Source organism: Liolophura sinensis, chromosome 1 (genome assembly GCF_032854445.1).
Source record: "Liolophura sinensis isolate JHLJ2023 chromosome 1, CUHK_Ljap_v2, whole genome shotgun sequence".
In the NCBI taxonomy this organism is placed as follows: Eukaryota; Metazoa; Mollusca; class Polyplacophora; order Chitonida; family Chitonidae; genus Liolophura; species Liolophura sinensis.
In genome coordinates, this window is record NC_088295.1 from 62,799,078 (window position 1) to 62,813,330 (window position 14,253).

At 38.9% G+C, this 14,253-nt stretch overlaps 1 protein-coding gene across 1 annotated transcript; it reads left to right on the plus strand.

Moving 5' to 3' along the window:
• The first annotated feature begins 10,888 nt into the window (after positions 1-10,888).
• On the plus strand, positions 10,889-14,021 carry LOC135463170 (peroxidasin homolog). Its single transcript, XM_064740490.1, has 3 exons — positions 10,889-11,066; positions 12,017-12,286; positions 13,669-14,021. The coding sequence occupies exons 1-3, from the start codon at positions 10,904-10,906 to the stop codon at positions 14,019-14,021; spliced, it is 786 nt and encodes a 261-aa protein (XP_064596560.1). The 5' UTR covers positions 10,889-10,903.
• The last annotated feature ends 232 nt before the right edge of the window (positions 14,022-14,253 follow it).

Here is a 14,253-nt window from a genome sequence, read left to right on the forward strand (position 1 = left end):
GGTATTTGGTATTTGTATTTGTGACATTCAAGTGTGAAACGTCAGTCAGAGTCCTGTTTTACCCGTTTGGTGATATTTTTGAATATAATGTATTTGCCAATATTCAATCACCGAATGACTTATTATTTCAGAATGTTACGAGATCCTGCACATGACACCACATTTCGGTAAGGCTTTGTACCATTTCTATTTCTTTCAACTGTCGGTAAAATCAGTTAAACACGCTGCCAAAATTTTCTTTAGTCACTGACACGTAACAACACAAGCTCTACACACCGTCTTCACTGAAGCGGCCTAGAGATATTCTTGGTATGGGGCACAAGTCATCACCATTCATTCTAGAAATTCCTTTAAACCAATATGTTCTACAAATCTGTATTCCTTTTCCTCGGTCAGTTTAACAAATCATTTGTGCACTTTCATGTGTATATCACCCTCTAACGTTCAGTCCGTGGATGACGAGTTCTCCTTGGAGGGTGCATGTACAAGCGTTTGTGTACATAGAAATTTTCGCTTTTCTGAATATATGAATAATATGCGCTAATTTAATGATTATATGTATCTAATATAGACTCGGGCTCAAAATGATTGTTTGATTTATCTGTTTAGGCCAAGAGTATGAGGATATGCCGGGGAACCGTATTCAAGATACTGAACTTGTGTATGAAAACTCAAACTAAGAAGATTGAGATGTGGGGGACAGCCTACATATCGAGCCTGTTTGTGGTGTCCAGTATTTGTTTATTAGCGCGTTTAGAATTAATATAATCACACAATCTGAATGGTACTATCAGCAGGTCAATTTATTATTTTCCTTATTATGGATAAATTCTTTCCTTTCATGCGTAATTATTTTTTCATTAAAAGACAAAGATAAGGCAGACATTTTCAGGATCATATTGTATATATAACTTTGTCCAACAAATAGATGAGAGGGAAAAGATAAAGACGTGTAACGGGAGTAGCTTTCCAGTGTTTATACTAGTAATAGCTGCAGGGAATTTACGTTTAGCTCATTTCGTAAATCGCTGGACTTTGGCTGTTAAGGTCCGACTTCGAATCCTGGTGTTACTCACATAGTGCAGTCCTTCAACCATTACACACGTATATGTACAACGTATAGCTTCATTTTCCTGTTTGATTGTCTGCAGTTTCGGAGTTTTTGAAGCTCTCACAAAATTATGGAATCATTTTTATGTTGGTATCATTTATCTGTCAACTTTTGTTATTCAGATGAGTCATTTCAAATTTTTCTTAGTTCCTCTCAGAGGAAGAAAGATTGCATAAAAGCACACCTAAAATACAGCATAGCTTTCTCAGGTACATGGCAAAGTACCAGTAGATGGAGGTTGAGGCCAAGTCACTTCTACACTTACGACTAGGTAAGGCAACTTGTGAGCGAAAAATCGCAGGTAATCGTTGTAAATCTTCGACTGATGGTGTGTTAAATCTTAATGAATCTGCAGATATCGCCGGCGATCAGTTAAAGTGTGACCACAAAGATGTGGTGAGTCACGTAAAACTTGAACATGTTATACTGTAGCTCTCTTACTGACATGTTGATGGAGGGAGCGCTGAAGAGTGAGAACTATAACAAATGATCGTTACTTTGAGCATTACGGGGGGAAAAGGCAAGAACCTAATCTTCAATGAAATCGCATGTTTTCAATGAAGTGTCTTACCCTGCCTTTCATGGCATAGGATTAGTTGTCCACAACAGTTTACAAATGCTAAAAACATTTCTACTTGACGAGAGTAATCGCCTCTGCACACGAAATCCGCCATATAGTCGCGAATTGGATTTTCGCTGCCGAAGGACCCGCCCATTTTCGACAGCTATCTGTCCTTGCTCTCCGTACTCCAGTACATATTAAAAGGAGACCTACAATGTCCCATCTATACTGTATATTGCTTTCTCAACCTATCCACTTATATTATTATTACATATATAGCATCACGTATTTAAAAAGAAATTTTTGTCATGTACGTACGCTACAAAACATTTTATTATCTTTTGTATATTTTTTGGCATAGTATTTTAGTTATTAAATATGAATGTGAAGCATCGTTTCAGTTACTCTGTATTTAGACATAAGTTTTAGCATCCGTTTACGGTTTTTAGTTTGATTTTATCAGGATGTTTTGATAATTGTGAATTTTGTTTGTGTATATGTTTATCGCAAATAGTTTCAAATAAATAAATAAATAAATAATAAATGAAGTATGTCGCATGTCGCTAAATAATTTATGTAAAATGTTTTGTTGCTTGAATTACAAATCTTGTCTCGTGTTTTAATTTCGATTTCACAGTTTAAATATATTATGTGTTTTACAACAAATGCTATTATTTTTGAAGTCTCGGAGATTTCGTGCAGGCTCTTGTGGGAACCACATTCTCAGCAAGAAAGCCTAGGCCATCTTCGTGTTAGGCTGTTATCGAGGTTGCCGGCGATTAAGAAGCTTGTCTCCCAACCACTCAGACACAGGAGCTATTGCGCAAGTCCTATCCAATTGTTAAGTAGGCTACGACGTTAAACCCCAAGTATTCATTCATTCATTCAGTCAGTCCTATCTTATCGGAGGCAAAGTTTTCGAGAGTATACACTACCTTGATACATTTGCTATAAAACGCAGTCGACGGCTTTGGTTATGCCGTTTAAGTGGTTTTACACGACGTTCGTTGGAAATCACTTATCTTCGATGGAATACACACTCAGCTCACTCTTTTCGTGAGAATCTGCACGTCACATGTGGGAAAGTTAGTTAGCTTCTTGCCAAAGGATAGTGGTTTACTCCGGGCACTTCGGCTTTTGATTTGTTTTCTTTTGTTACATCAAATATTTACATCATGTTCACATAATATGTCAGTTGAAATATAAACCTAAGGGTGTTTGGTCTATACCTGTTCGAATTCTAATAAAATTTGTTTCAATGAAACTTAAGATGAAAATCAGTAATAATGTTACCATACAAATACAACATGTTAGTAAAATGTAGAGAATCAACCAAGAATTTATGACTAAGGATTGTCCGATAGCATTCATTACACTATAATAATCAGTCATGTATTAACAATTAGCTGAAGTTCGTGTTTAGGGTCTATTTTTTCTGTATTTACTCTGCAACTATACATATATGCAAAGGAATTGTACACATGTGCAAACATTTATATATGCATAAAAGTGAGAATACTCGAGAATATGTGTACAAAACACTTTATAAACACAGATAAAAATTAACTACACGCTCAAAAAATTAACCTGTTAATTGTAACAGAAAGTTTGTTGTCTGAGTGATGCTAGAATGTATTCTGTTATTATACTGCGTCATATTCAACATAATATCCTATTAGCTTAACAGACTCTTTATGCTGAATGCATAGAATATGTGTGCTATTTTTTAACGGAATAATATCTTGAAATAGTGTACTACATTTTGACATCACTCAGACAACAGACCTTCTGTTAAAATTAACACATTAATTCTTTATTGCACATATGAACAATTGTTCGTTGGTCGTAAATCTAGGCATCGTTTGAAATGTTCGCTGGAATAGCGTGAATACTGAACATTTGTATGACACATTTATTTATGTAGCTAAATATGTATGTGATACTTTTTTCCACTCATGCATGTACTTTGTCTTCGTGTGGCAGGGCAAGTCCATGCCGCCAATGAAGTATCATGCCGAAGACACAAGACATGACAACCCACCCAGTCACGTTATGCCAGGCAAAACCAGTTTTGTTTCCTTGCCCTAACCAGGCAGCAACAAGTAGCATTTTGTAAAGTCTGTGGTATAACGCGGGTTAGTTATCAGTTCTCACGACTTCTTCCTTATAAAGGACCCTTTAGAGTAAAATGCACCGAGCGTAAAAGTTTCAGCGGGACAAGGAAGTAATCTTGCTGTCTAAGCGGGTTAAATGACAGACACGGTGGAATTATCACGCTAGTCTGACGTCACGATGAATTCGATGCCAGAAGGTTAAACTAGTTACAACAAACACGAAATATGACGCCCTATTCACATGAAATTTGTTGCTGGATTAGCCATTTTTCGCTACAAGCACGCCCCAGTTGGGTAACGAAGCGCTCAGACTCTCTAGCACAAAGAGAAATGCCACGCAAATCGTAGAGTTCAAAGAGATTATCCACATAGGTAGGGTGATGTAATATTTAGTTATCTTCAATGGTTTTCAGGACAATGGCAGGGTGGCAGGGCACAGGCTGTGATGTTAACAAAAAGCTTCGTTTTAATTTCTTAATATACAGGTTAACACAAATAAATTTCTCAACTTTCTTCTTGGGAAAAAGCCAGCAGTCGTGACGTTAACGATGATTGCTTGGGGAAGTGAGAGGGGGGACTATTGCCCGCGTTTTATTCTAGAAGCTCACCGATGACGTCCATCGACACCTCAGCCATACGTGTGCAATGTACTACCGGTACCAGAGTACTATATGTACTATAATACCAACATTACCAGAGTATAATATCAGTACCAAAGTACTACAGCAGTAAAGTACCACCAATACAAGAGCACATCCAATACAAGAATACCACCAAAGTACTGCCAGATCAGTATACTGCCAAAACCATTTACTACCGGTACCAGAGTACTACCGGTACCAGAGTACTATCTGGTACTATAAATAATGTGAGAGTACCAACAATACACTTGTATCAGCATACCAGAGCAGTACCTGTATCACGAGATGCAACTAACCTTAATTAATCCAGTTTCGTCATATGGTCTGCACGCATTATTTAAATTTATTTCTCACACGGGTCAAAAAGTTAAGGCTGAGTGACTGAGTTTAAAATATTATGTCGAAATGTGTCGGACTGCTATAGTAATTTTCTCGATCTGCACTCAAGGCTGCACCTAAATATCACAGGTTTAATTCCTGCTGGAAGATTTTCGCCAAAGAATTATATATCTTTTTTACACCAAATGGATGGCCGATTTTTAAGAGTATGACAACTTAATATTTTCTTTCTACTCTTAGTTTATGAGTGGAAACGGGCGCTGGGAAATGTTCCATGTTTACTGGTTGTTTACCATATCATCTGACGAACGGAATTATCTTCCTTTGTTTGCAAACTACTTCGGTTACTTCCTTGTCGGTGATATATTCTGATCCTTTCTGATGAAAAGAAAAGAGTCAGTCTCTGATTACAGCTCGCTATGCGTGTTTACAATGCATATGAGCTCTTTGCGTCAAGTTAAATTTTAGAAGAGTGCAGGTATAGTCGCCTGCACGTGTACTGTTGGTACATTCCGCTATATCAGATTACTACATTACCCGGCTGGGACAGAATCTGAACACTTCTACCACATAGACAGTTATCAAGCTTGGCAGGTAAGCAGATAGCCGTATATACTTATAGGCTTAACATAGAATTCATCTCAAACTTGAGGTTCCTGTATATTAACAAAATGGAGTTAAACATTCTGAAACAAGACTTAACGTTCGTTTGGCCAGTTTTTTTTTAACACAAGACGACTTTAATACCCGCACTTATGACAGTATCAGTTAAAGATAGGGTAGCTGTGCAAATTTACCAGCCATGTTGATTCGTGAAAGCAAAGGGTTCAAGTTTCTTTTTTAATATGCTTGTCCGTATTTGAAACAAACATATGTAATGTTATCGGTATATGTCATGGATTTGCGCTAATACTCTATAAGACGATTAAATATGATTTATGTTTAACAGAATAGCTACACAGTCTATGGTTTGGAACGTTCCGCCAAGAGCTGGCCCTAGAAAATCTGACAATGGCATTGTTGATTTTTATCACGGCGTTCCAGTGTGGAGGTAACATTATAAGAATTACAGAATGTATTATTAACCCGTGCCATGTCATTATATGACACTCCTCCAAGCACAGGATACTCTGTGCACGGTAGGGTTAGAGTTAAACAAGTAGAGGTAGGCCCATACATTCAACAAAATAATCTGTTAATTTCAACAGATTGAAGTCCCGCTAGTCGAATAGAATCTTTCCGTTGAAATAATAAAATATGTGTGTTATAGTTAACAGAATATACTCTGCTTCAGTAGCAGAATCCATTCTAGCATTACTCAGGCAACAGATTTTCTGTTAAATTTAACGGAATATTTTTTGAGAGTACCTAGCGAAGGGTGGTGGTTTACACCGAGTACTCCGGTTTCCTACATCCATAAACCTGAATCCCCTTCGTACGCGGAAAAATCTTTCAGCAGCTTGCCAATTGTCGTGGGTTTCCCCCAGACTCTGACCGGTTTCCTCCCACCATAATGCTGACCGCCGTCGTATAAGTGAAATACTCCTGAGTACCGCGTAAAATGAATCAAATAAATAAATGTTAATAGACGCGGAGACGCGCTAGAGGTGGGTGTGACGTTGTACATAAGAGTATTTGGAAATCGATGTTTTCATTTCCTTTTTCTCTCTCTTTCGGTACATGTACACGAGCCTCTACCCTCCCCAAAACGAAGCAGGAACCATTACATGCACCTACACCGTTACAGGCCTGTCCTAAGCTAACCGGTCATTGTAGATGTGTGATTTATCTTCGTAGTGTTTAACAACGTCAAATCAATTTCATGACTTCTGAAATATAATATTCGATTGGTTTTAACTATCTTGAAAACACTGTCACTATAATAATGCAGACTTCAGTGTACTAGGATCGGAGAGTGCATATGATGCGATTTTTTGTCAGAAAAGAAACTTTGAATATGCGCATTTGTCTTGTGTTGTGTTGTCTATTACTAGTACTTAACGAAAAATAGTTTCAATGCCTTCAGCAGAAGATAAATCCTGTTAGGTGAGCGGTTAAATGAGCACTGGAAAGCACCACTGGACTCCTAGCCCGATCTTGACTGCAGTCTGATATACATGGCATGTCATACCTAAATCAGTTGGTATTTGTGTTAATATGCATAAATGATTGTTGTTTTTATACAGTTATGTTCGTGTCCAGTCAGTCAATCACTCTACCAGGTGATGTTGTGGCCGGTCGTCCATTTACCCTTCAGTGTAATATATCCAGACCGACAGCTAACAACTCTGTTCTCTCCTGGAGCCGTCATGTTGGTTCGTCCTCATCCCCTATATACACCACCCATCAGTGTACATCGTTAATACCGGTATCTCCATCATCAGCCGGGTTATCAGGGGGATGTCAACCCGTCAACGGTGAAGAGGTTTACACAGTGACGATACAGAACGTCACAAAAGACATGGGCCAGGGCAGATGGTTATGTCAGTATGCCGGCAGGAGTGGCAATGTTACTCTGGATGTGAAAGGTAAGTCCATTCAAAACGACTCATGTATTATTTGTTATTTACGATCACACATGTGCTCTCTTTGTGCTCGATAACCTGAAAATACCAGCATTTTTCTTTTCTTTTTGGGAGTGGCGTAAACCAAAGTGCTAGGAGGAAACCAACTCACTCCTGTAAGATACGTAGCAAATCTCTGGCTAAAGGCTGCATTGACACTGGATGTCCGGGAGCTAGATATGAATGAACCTACAGTGATATTTGGGTGACTAAGTTAAAATTTAATGAGAAGGTATCGATATCATGAAATTATTTATTGATATCAATAAACATTTATTGATATTGATAAATAACTTATAAATTAAAAACTGATATCGATAAATAGCGTTTACGGTTTGGTTTCATTGGAAATGACTGCTTGCTCTACGTTGCTATACCAAACAGGATCTGAAAAAATGTTTGTACTTACAGTATACTAAGAAAGACAACCAGGGCTTTAATGCAGGAGGCTGTGCGTGCTTTTGACGGAGGCAAAGTCGATTGAGTGGTATAGGTAGTAGAGTACTATCTGTACAAAATAACAATTCGACAATTTTCTTCTGTCTACTCCGTTCTGATAAAATCTTTCTTTTTGTGTCAGATATCAGAAAATAGTGGTCATTATTAAACGACTTAAAACACTTGATATCGATATTATAGTAATTACATGTATAATCGATTTTTTAAATTAGGCCCCTCATAGTGAAAGGTCCCCCACAATACATTGAAAAACGTCTTAGGTGTAAGCCTATATTGTTTCTTAACCAAAATTTTCGGTCACTTTGCAAAAAAAATTTACATCATTATTAAACAATGACCCGTTTTCTTCAGTTAAGGTAACCCGGGTAGCCATGACGAACCCTCCAGATGCAGTGTTAGCCGGTGACCCAATCACCTTTAACTGTAGTACCCCGGCCAGTAACCCTCAGGCCTGTATAAGAGGGTATATACGGAGTCCCGGTAATGTACGGGAGCTAGACCCGGGTGACTGTAACCAGGACTCCAGCTCGGTGCAGACCACAAACCGGACATTGACGTTTACAGCTAGGGTCGAGGAGAACGGAGCTGAGCTGTACTGTAACGCCTCCAACAGTGTGACGGATCCTCCTGTACGCTCACAAGTCTACACACTCAATGTGCAATGTAAGTTATTTGTTTTCGTAAACATTGCATGCGTGTATGTATCTCGCTTCCAGAAATTAATTTCTTTGTTTTCAGTCCTGAAATGTCTGTGTGTTTGTCTCTTCTAATTCTTATTGTTGTTTAACGTCATACTCAAGAAATTTGACTTATACAGCATATTCATGTCATCGCTTTTCCCAAAACCTTTGAGGGAAATGTAATTCCTTACTTTCAGCTCTACTAATATCTGCCATAAAATTAAAAGAGTTCAGGTACTTTGCACACGCCGTGATAGAATAGGCCTACTTGACACCGTACTTTCTTCGGTCCCCAAACGGAAAGTTTGAAGTCCATAGGATGAGAGGTTTGTTCTGACAATCGGACGACTTACGTGTCCATGTATATACATACGCACATATACATTCATTCATACATAAGGACAGACAAAGATTGCTTGAATTATTGTTGGATGTGAAATTCGCGTATTGACTCTGAAGAAAATAATATGTTAATTTTATCAGAAAGACCGTTGGCTGAGCGATGCTAGATTGTATTCTGTTATTATAACATACAATAAGACCGTGTCATATTTAACATAACATCCTGATATTATTTGTGCTATGTTTAACAGAGCAAGGCTGCATCACATCACTAGCAGGCCAAAAACTTTCTGTTAAATTCGACAAATAATTTTCTTTTGGAGAATAATTTTTCGTAAAATTTAATCATGTGTTGTGAAGGGAAATATCACATGCTGCCAAGATTTGCAAAAATATTCCTAGTTTTACCATATTGCATGTACATGTAGTTTTGCTTGACGTGCAGCAATGCGAAATGCGATTCAGTTGGCAAGTATCGTGATCAATGTGACAACTGAACTAATATAAAATATAATAGTATACTAGATGTACCACAAACGGTACGGGTCTTCGCCTTTAGTGGTTAGAGACGCTTGCCTTTCAATCGATAGGACTCAAGAGGTCCCGCCTTGAAGAGCAAATCCCGCCTTGAAGAGCGAATCCCGAACGCCTTGAAGAGCGTATCCCTCCTTGAACCGCGTATTCCCTCTTGAACAGCGAATCCCGCCTTGAACAGCGTGTCCCGCCTTCTTGTTCCGCCGAATCTGTAAATACTCCCGCTCCCACAGCATGAATGTTAAGGTACCCTATCCTCAAAGTTTGCTCCATACGCAATACACAAAACCTTAATCCTGTTAATGTGTGTCAGTCCGTAGGCTGAGACATTTGCACAGGATTTGCAACCACTGGCATCGCGACCTCTGTTCAAACTTTTACGTTAAGTTTGAGCTACTCGTCGCGTGACATGATGTCTATACACAATTAACCTCTTCGTATACATAAAAAAAAACAAGTTTTGGAAGGTATTTGTTGTTCCGCCAACTTTCTCGTGGGACGGCTCCAAACTATTTGAATACCACGTGTCTTTCACAAATAAGCCGGATGGCCGTATTAAAGCATTGTGACCCTGGGCAGTTACACACAATTCAGCAAAATCCGTGTATTTTATTGCACTCATTATGACATCTGAGACTTTGTATGGGTACACGGCAGTTTCAAATCAAAAAATTAGGAAAATACGGTTTAGGAAATTGGATTAGAGTTGAATTCCGGGCTGTGGACGAAGAGTGTAATGTTGTAACATAGTCATAAACGTGCTTTTGTTTATCCCACTTTTGTTTATGACACGTCACGCACATGCGTACTGAGGCACCACTCGAAACACCTATCTGGCTAGCTATTATGTGAGGTGCACGTGGGGAATTTCGCCTGGTATGCCTCACTAACCAGGTTTCCTCCACTTGTATATCTGACCGCCACCTTACAAGTGAGCATGGTGGTAAGCAATCGTCAAATAAATACATCAGTAAATATTAAAAAAAAACTGTACTTCTCTCTGTACACAGATCCCCGCTTCAATTTACCTACAGCATATATTCTCCTCAATGATATTTCTATGTAGAACTATTGGTGAGCAAATGAAAATGTAAATTGAACACAAAATTAATGTACATGTACAAGTGTGGTGAGAACGATCGCATAGACTTTTAAGTTCAAAGTACCATATTCAAACTGTACGCTGATAGATGTATAGTCCGAGATTGCTCTGACGTTAAACTTGCCAAATTTTGCTCGGCCTAGGATACAATAAGGGACAATATTTTCGTCAAGCCTAACATCAAAGTAATCTCGGACTAACAGAAGCATGTCTAAACTTTATACCGTTAATGGGCTAATTGTACTGTTTTGTATAAACGATAAGTGTTCTACATTATTTCAGTCGGGCCTGACAGTGTACAGCTCCGACCAGATTCCGGACAATCGGGAAACACAGTCACCGTCACAGAAAACAACAACGTGACATTTACATGTACCAGTGGCGAGTCCAATCCTGCTGTCGTCCTCTCATGGTACAACAACACCAATCCCATAGCACCCGCAGAGATATCAGAAATGGGTTCAGAGCTAGGATCTAATCAAGGGTACCGGACTAGACAGCGGTATGCAGTGAGGGTTGATCGATATCAGGACGGAGACATCATCAGATGTGAGGCTCAGAGACCTGGCATTGCAAGCAGTAAACGTGTATCACTCAACCTCACACTGGATGTCAGGTGTAAGGCTCTTCCTTGATACCAATGTGACAATTTTTCTTTTAAAATCCGTATTTCTTATTCGGAATTTGTAAAGGAGAGGTTTCTGTCACGTCGTAGAATCTGAAGAATCTGCTTTGAATATCGGAGAAGCTTTTTAGCAATCAGAAAAGGAAGCAACCTTGTCTTTACGACTGGACTTTATTTATGATTACTCACCCTGACAAAGAAATGACGAATATTTCGCCTCTAAATTCAAAGCAATACATTCAACATTACTGAGTAATTCTATCACTCTGACAGATCAGAGTAAAGCTGACATACAGAAAGCGATGGGAAACCATCGGATATGCCAAACCAGTAGAGATGAATGGGATGGGTAGAATGGATAACATCACTGCTATGGATGGAATAACTAGCCGTGAATAGCGATGGATAAGATGGGTACAATGGATTAAATATATCGACCGCTCACAATGGATAGTATAATCGGTAAATAAATAGCGTCAATAACATGGATAGAGTGGTATTTGACAAATAGATATCATGAGTACTGTGGATAAAATATAACAAGACCATGGCTATGGATAAAATGAATAGTAAATGGAAAACGGATGGCAATGGATACGGATAGCACATGCAGAAAATGAAAAAATGGACGGCGATGAATAGATTGGGTTGAATAGAATGGTTACAAAGTGACAAATGGATCACACCGAACGATGCCCTTGTGTGGAACGACAAATAGCCTACTTGTCAATTAAAAAACCACACTGTGTCTATATCGCTATCTTTTCCTCGTCATGAGCATTACATGCAGCTGTATCATTTACTACTTTTGTAGAATCAATTCCCTAGGAAACACTTTGTCTGGGAATTTAAACATATATAACCTTAAAAGAAACCAACCTCTATGGACCTCTGAATTACCTAGCCACTCAATTTTTTTCTGTGTTTCCGCTTATTTTTCCAGACGAGCCTGTGTTTACCAGCTGTAATACATCGTACATTTTCGTGGAGAACGTCACAGCTGAGCTCTCTTGTACTGCCTGGGCTAAGCCTGAGCCCACGATAAGCTGGAGTCGCGGAGTTCAGCCAGGACAAGTCAGCGTGACAAATCACAGATATAGATCTGTGGTAAAGTTTAAGAAGATCAGCAGGACTGACTCTGGAATCTACACTGTGAGAGCTAGTAACAGTTTGGGGACAGGAAAAGAGAAGACGGTCAATGTCACTGTGTATTGTAAGTTTCCAGACAGACTTGTGCATTCACAAAGAGCAAATGTGCCTCTTTTAGTACACATATGTTTGTGTTGCTAGCGATTTAAACAAAATTTGTATCACACGTGCACAATCTGGCACATTTTTGAAGTAAACGTACACAAAGATGATGTATGCAAGGTACATATTAGTGTGTCTGTGCAAATTTGTTACAGTTAATATGTACATGTGGTACACATGCTTTGTATTTTTTTGTATACAATTAACTTTGGGTTCCATAGATAAACGAATACAAGGAGATAACAAAGGAGATGGTCAAGGTCACATATGTGACAGTTTATTATAAGGAAATGAGCTTTGAAAGAGGATGAAATAAGATACTGAATATACAGATTAAACTGAAATTTCAATTAAAATAAATAAAACTGAATTATGCATTAAATGTTTGACTATAATGTGATCCGAAAATGAACAAAGAATTATAATGTAATATTGGCATGCCACACTTATCAGACAGAGGGGTTGAACTGCCACCCCAACGCTGCCACCCCCCTCGCTGCCACCCCATACTGTCACCTGAAACAGTATGATTCACAGTAAAGGCAGAGGACGGTTTGGAGGAGGTCAGTGTTTGATCAGACAAGGGACCGCTTACTGTTTGCTGCGAAAGTAAACGAGTGAGGCCCGCGAATGGTCCCTGTGTAAGTCAGGTGTCTCATTGTAACATTCGATTGGTCGATGGTTCAAAACATTTTAATCATGGTCATATCATTACTGGGGGCTTATACCGGGGCTAGCAAGCAACTTTATTTTGCAACACAAAAGCTGACTTCAACTAGACTTATAGAGTACTAGTGTCAAGAGGGGGCGTTGACAACATGGACGGAGCAGAAGAGTAGCACATTCAATGTATTATGTAATTTTCGTAACAGTATTTATAAGTGTGATGTTAAACAACAATAACGTGCATAACTAAATAAGTCAATCAATCAGTCAATCAACAACGCTTATAAAAGATAGTTATTCACACGCCACCACTTCCATTTACCTACAGCATATATTCTCCTCAATGATATTTCCATGTAGGACTATTGGTGAGCAAATGAAAATGTAAATTGAACACAAAATTAACGTACATGTACAAGTGTGGTGAAAACGATCGCATAGACTTTGGAGTTCAAAGCACCATGTTCAAACTGTACGCTGATAGATGTATAGTCCGAGATTGCTCTGACGTTAAACTTGCCAAATTTTGCTCTGCCTAGGACACAATATGGGACAATATTTTCGTCAAGCCTAACATCAAAGTAATCTCGGACTAACAGAAGCATGTCTAAAGTTTATAACGTAAATGGGCTAGTTGTACTGTTTTGTATAAGCGATAAGTGTTCTACATTATTTCAGTCGGACCTGACAGTGTACAGCTCCGACCAGATTCCGGACAATCGGGAAACACAGTCACCGTCACAGAAAACAACAACGTGACATTTACATGTACCAGTGGCGAGTCCAATCCTGCTGTCGTCCTCTCATGGTACAACAACAGCAGTCCTGTATCAGCAGGAGAGATATCAGAAGTGAGCTCGCAGCGAGGGTCCAATCACGGTTATCTGACAACACAGCGGTATGCAGTGAGGGTTGATCGATATCAGGATGGTGACGTCATCAGATGTGAGGCTCAGAGACCAGGCATTGCAAGCAGTAAACGTGTATCAGCCAACCTCACACTGGATGTCACGTGTAAGGCTCTTCCTTGATACCAATGTGACATTCAGTTTTTTTCGTTTTTCTTTTAAAATCCGTATTTCTTATTCGGGATTTGTAAAGGAGAGGTTTCTGTCACGTCGTAGAATCTGAAGAATCTGCTTTGAATATCGGAGAAGCTTTTTAGCAATCAGAGAAAGAAGCAACCTTGTCTTTACGACTGAACTTTATTTATGATTACTCAAACTGACAAAAAAATGACAAATATTTGGCCTTTAAATTCCA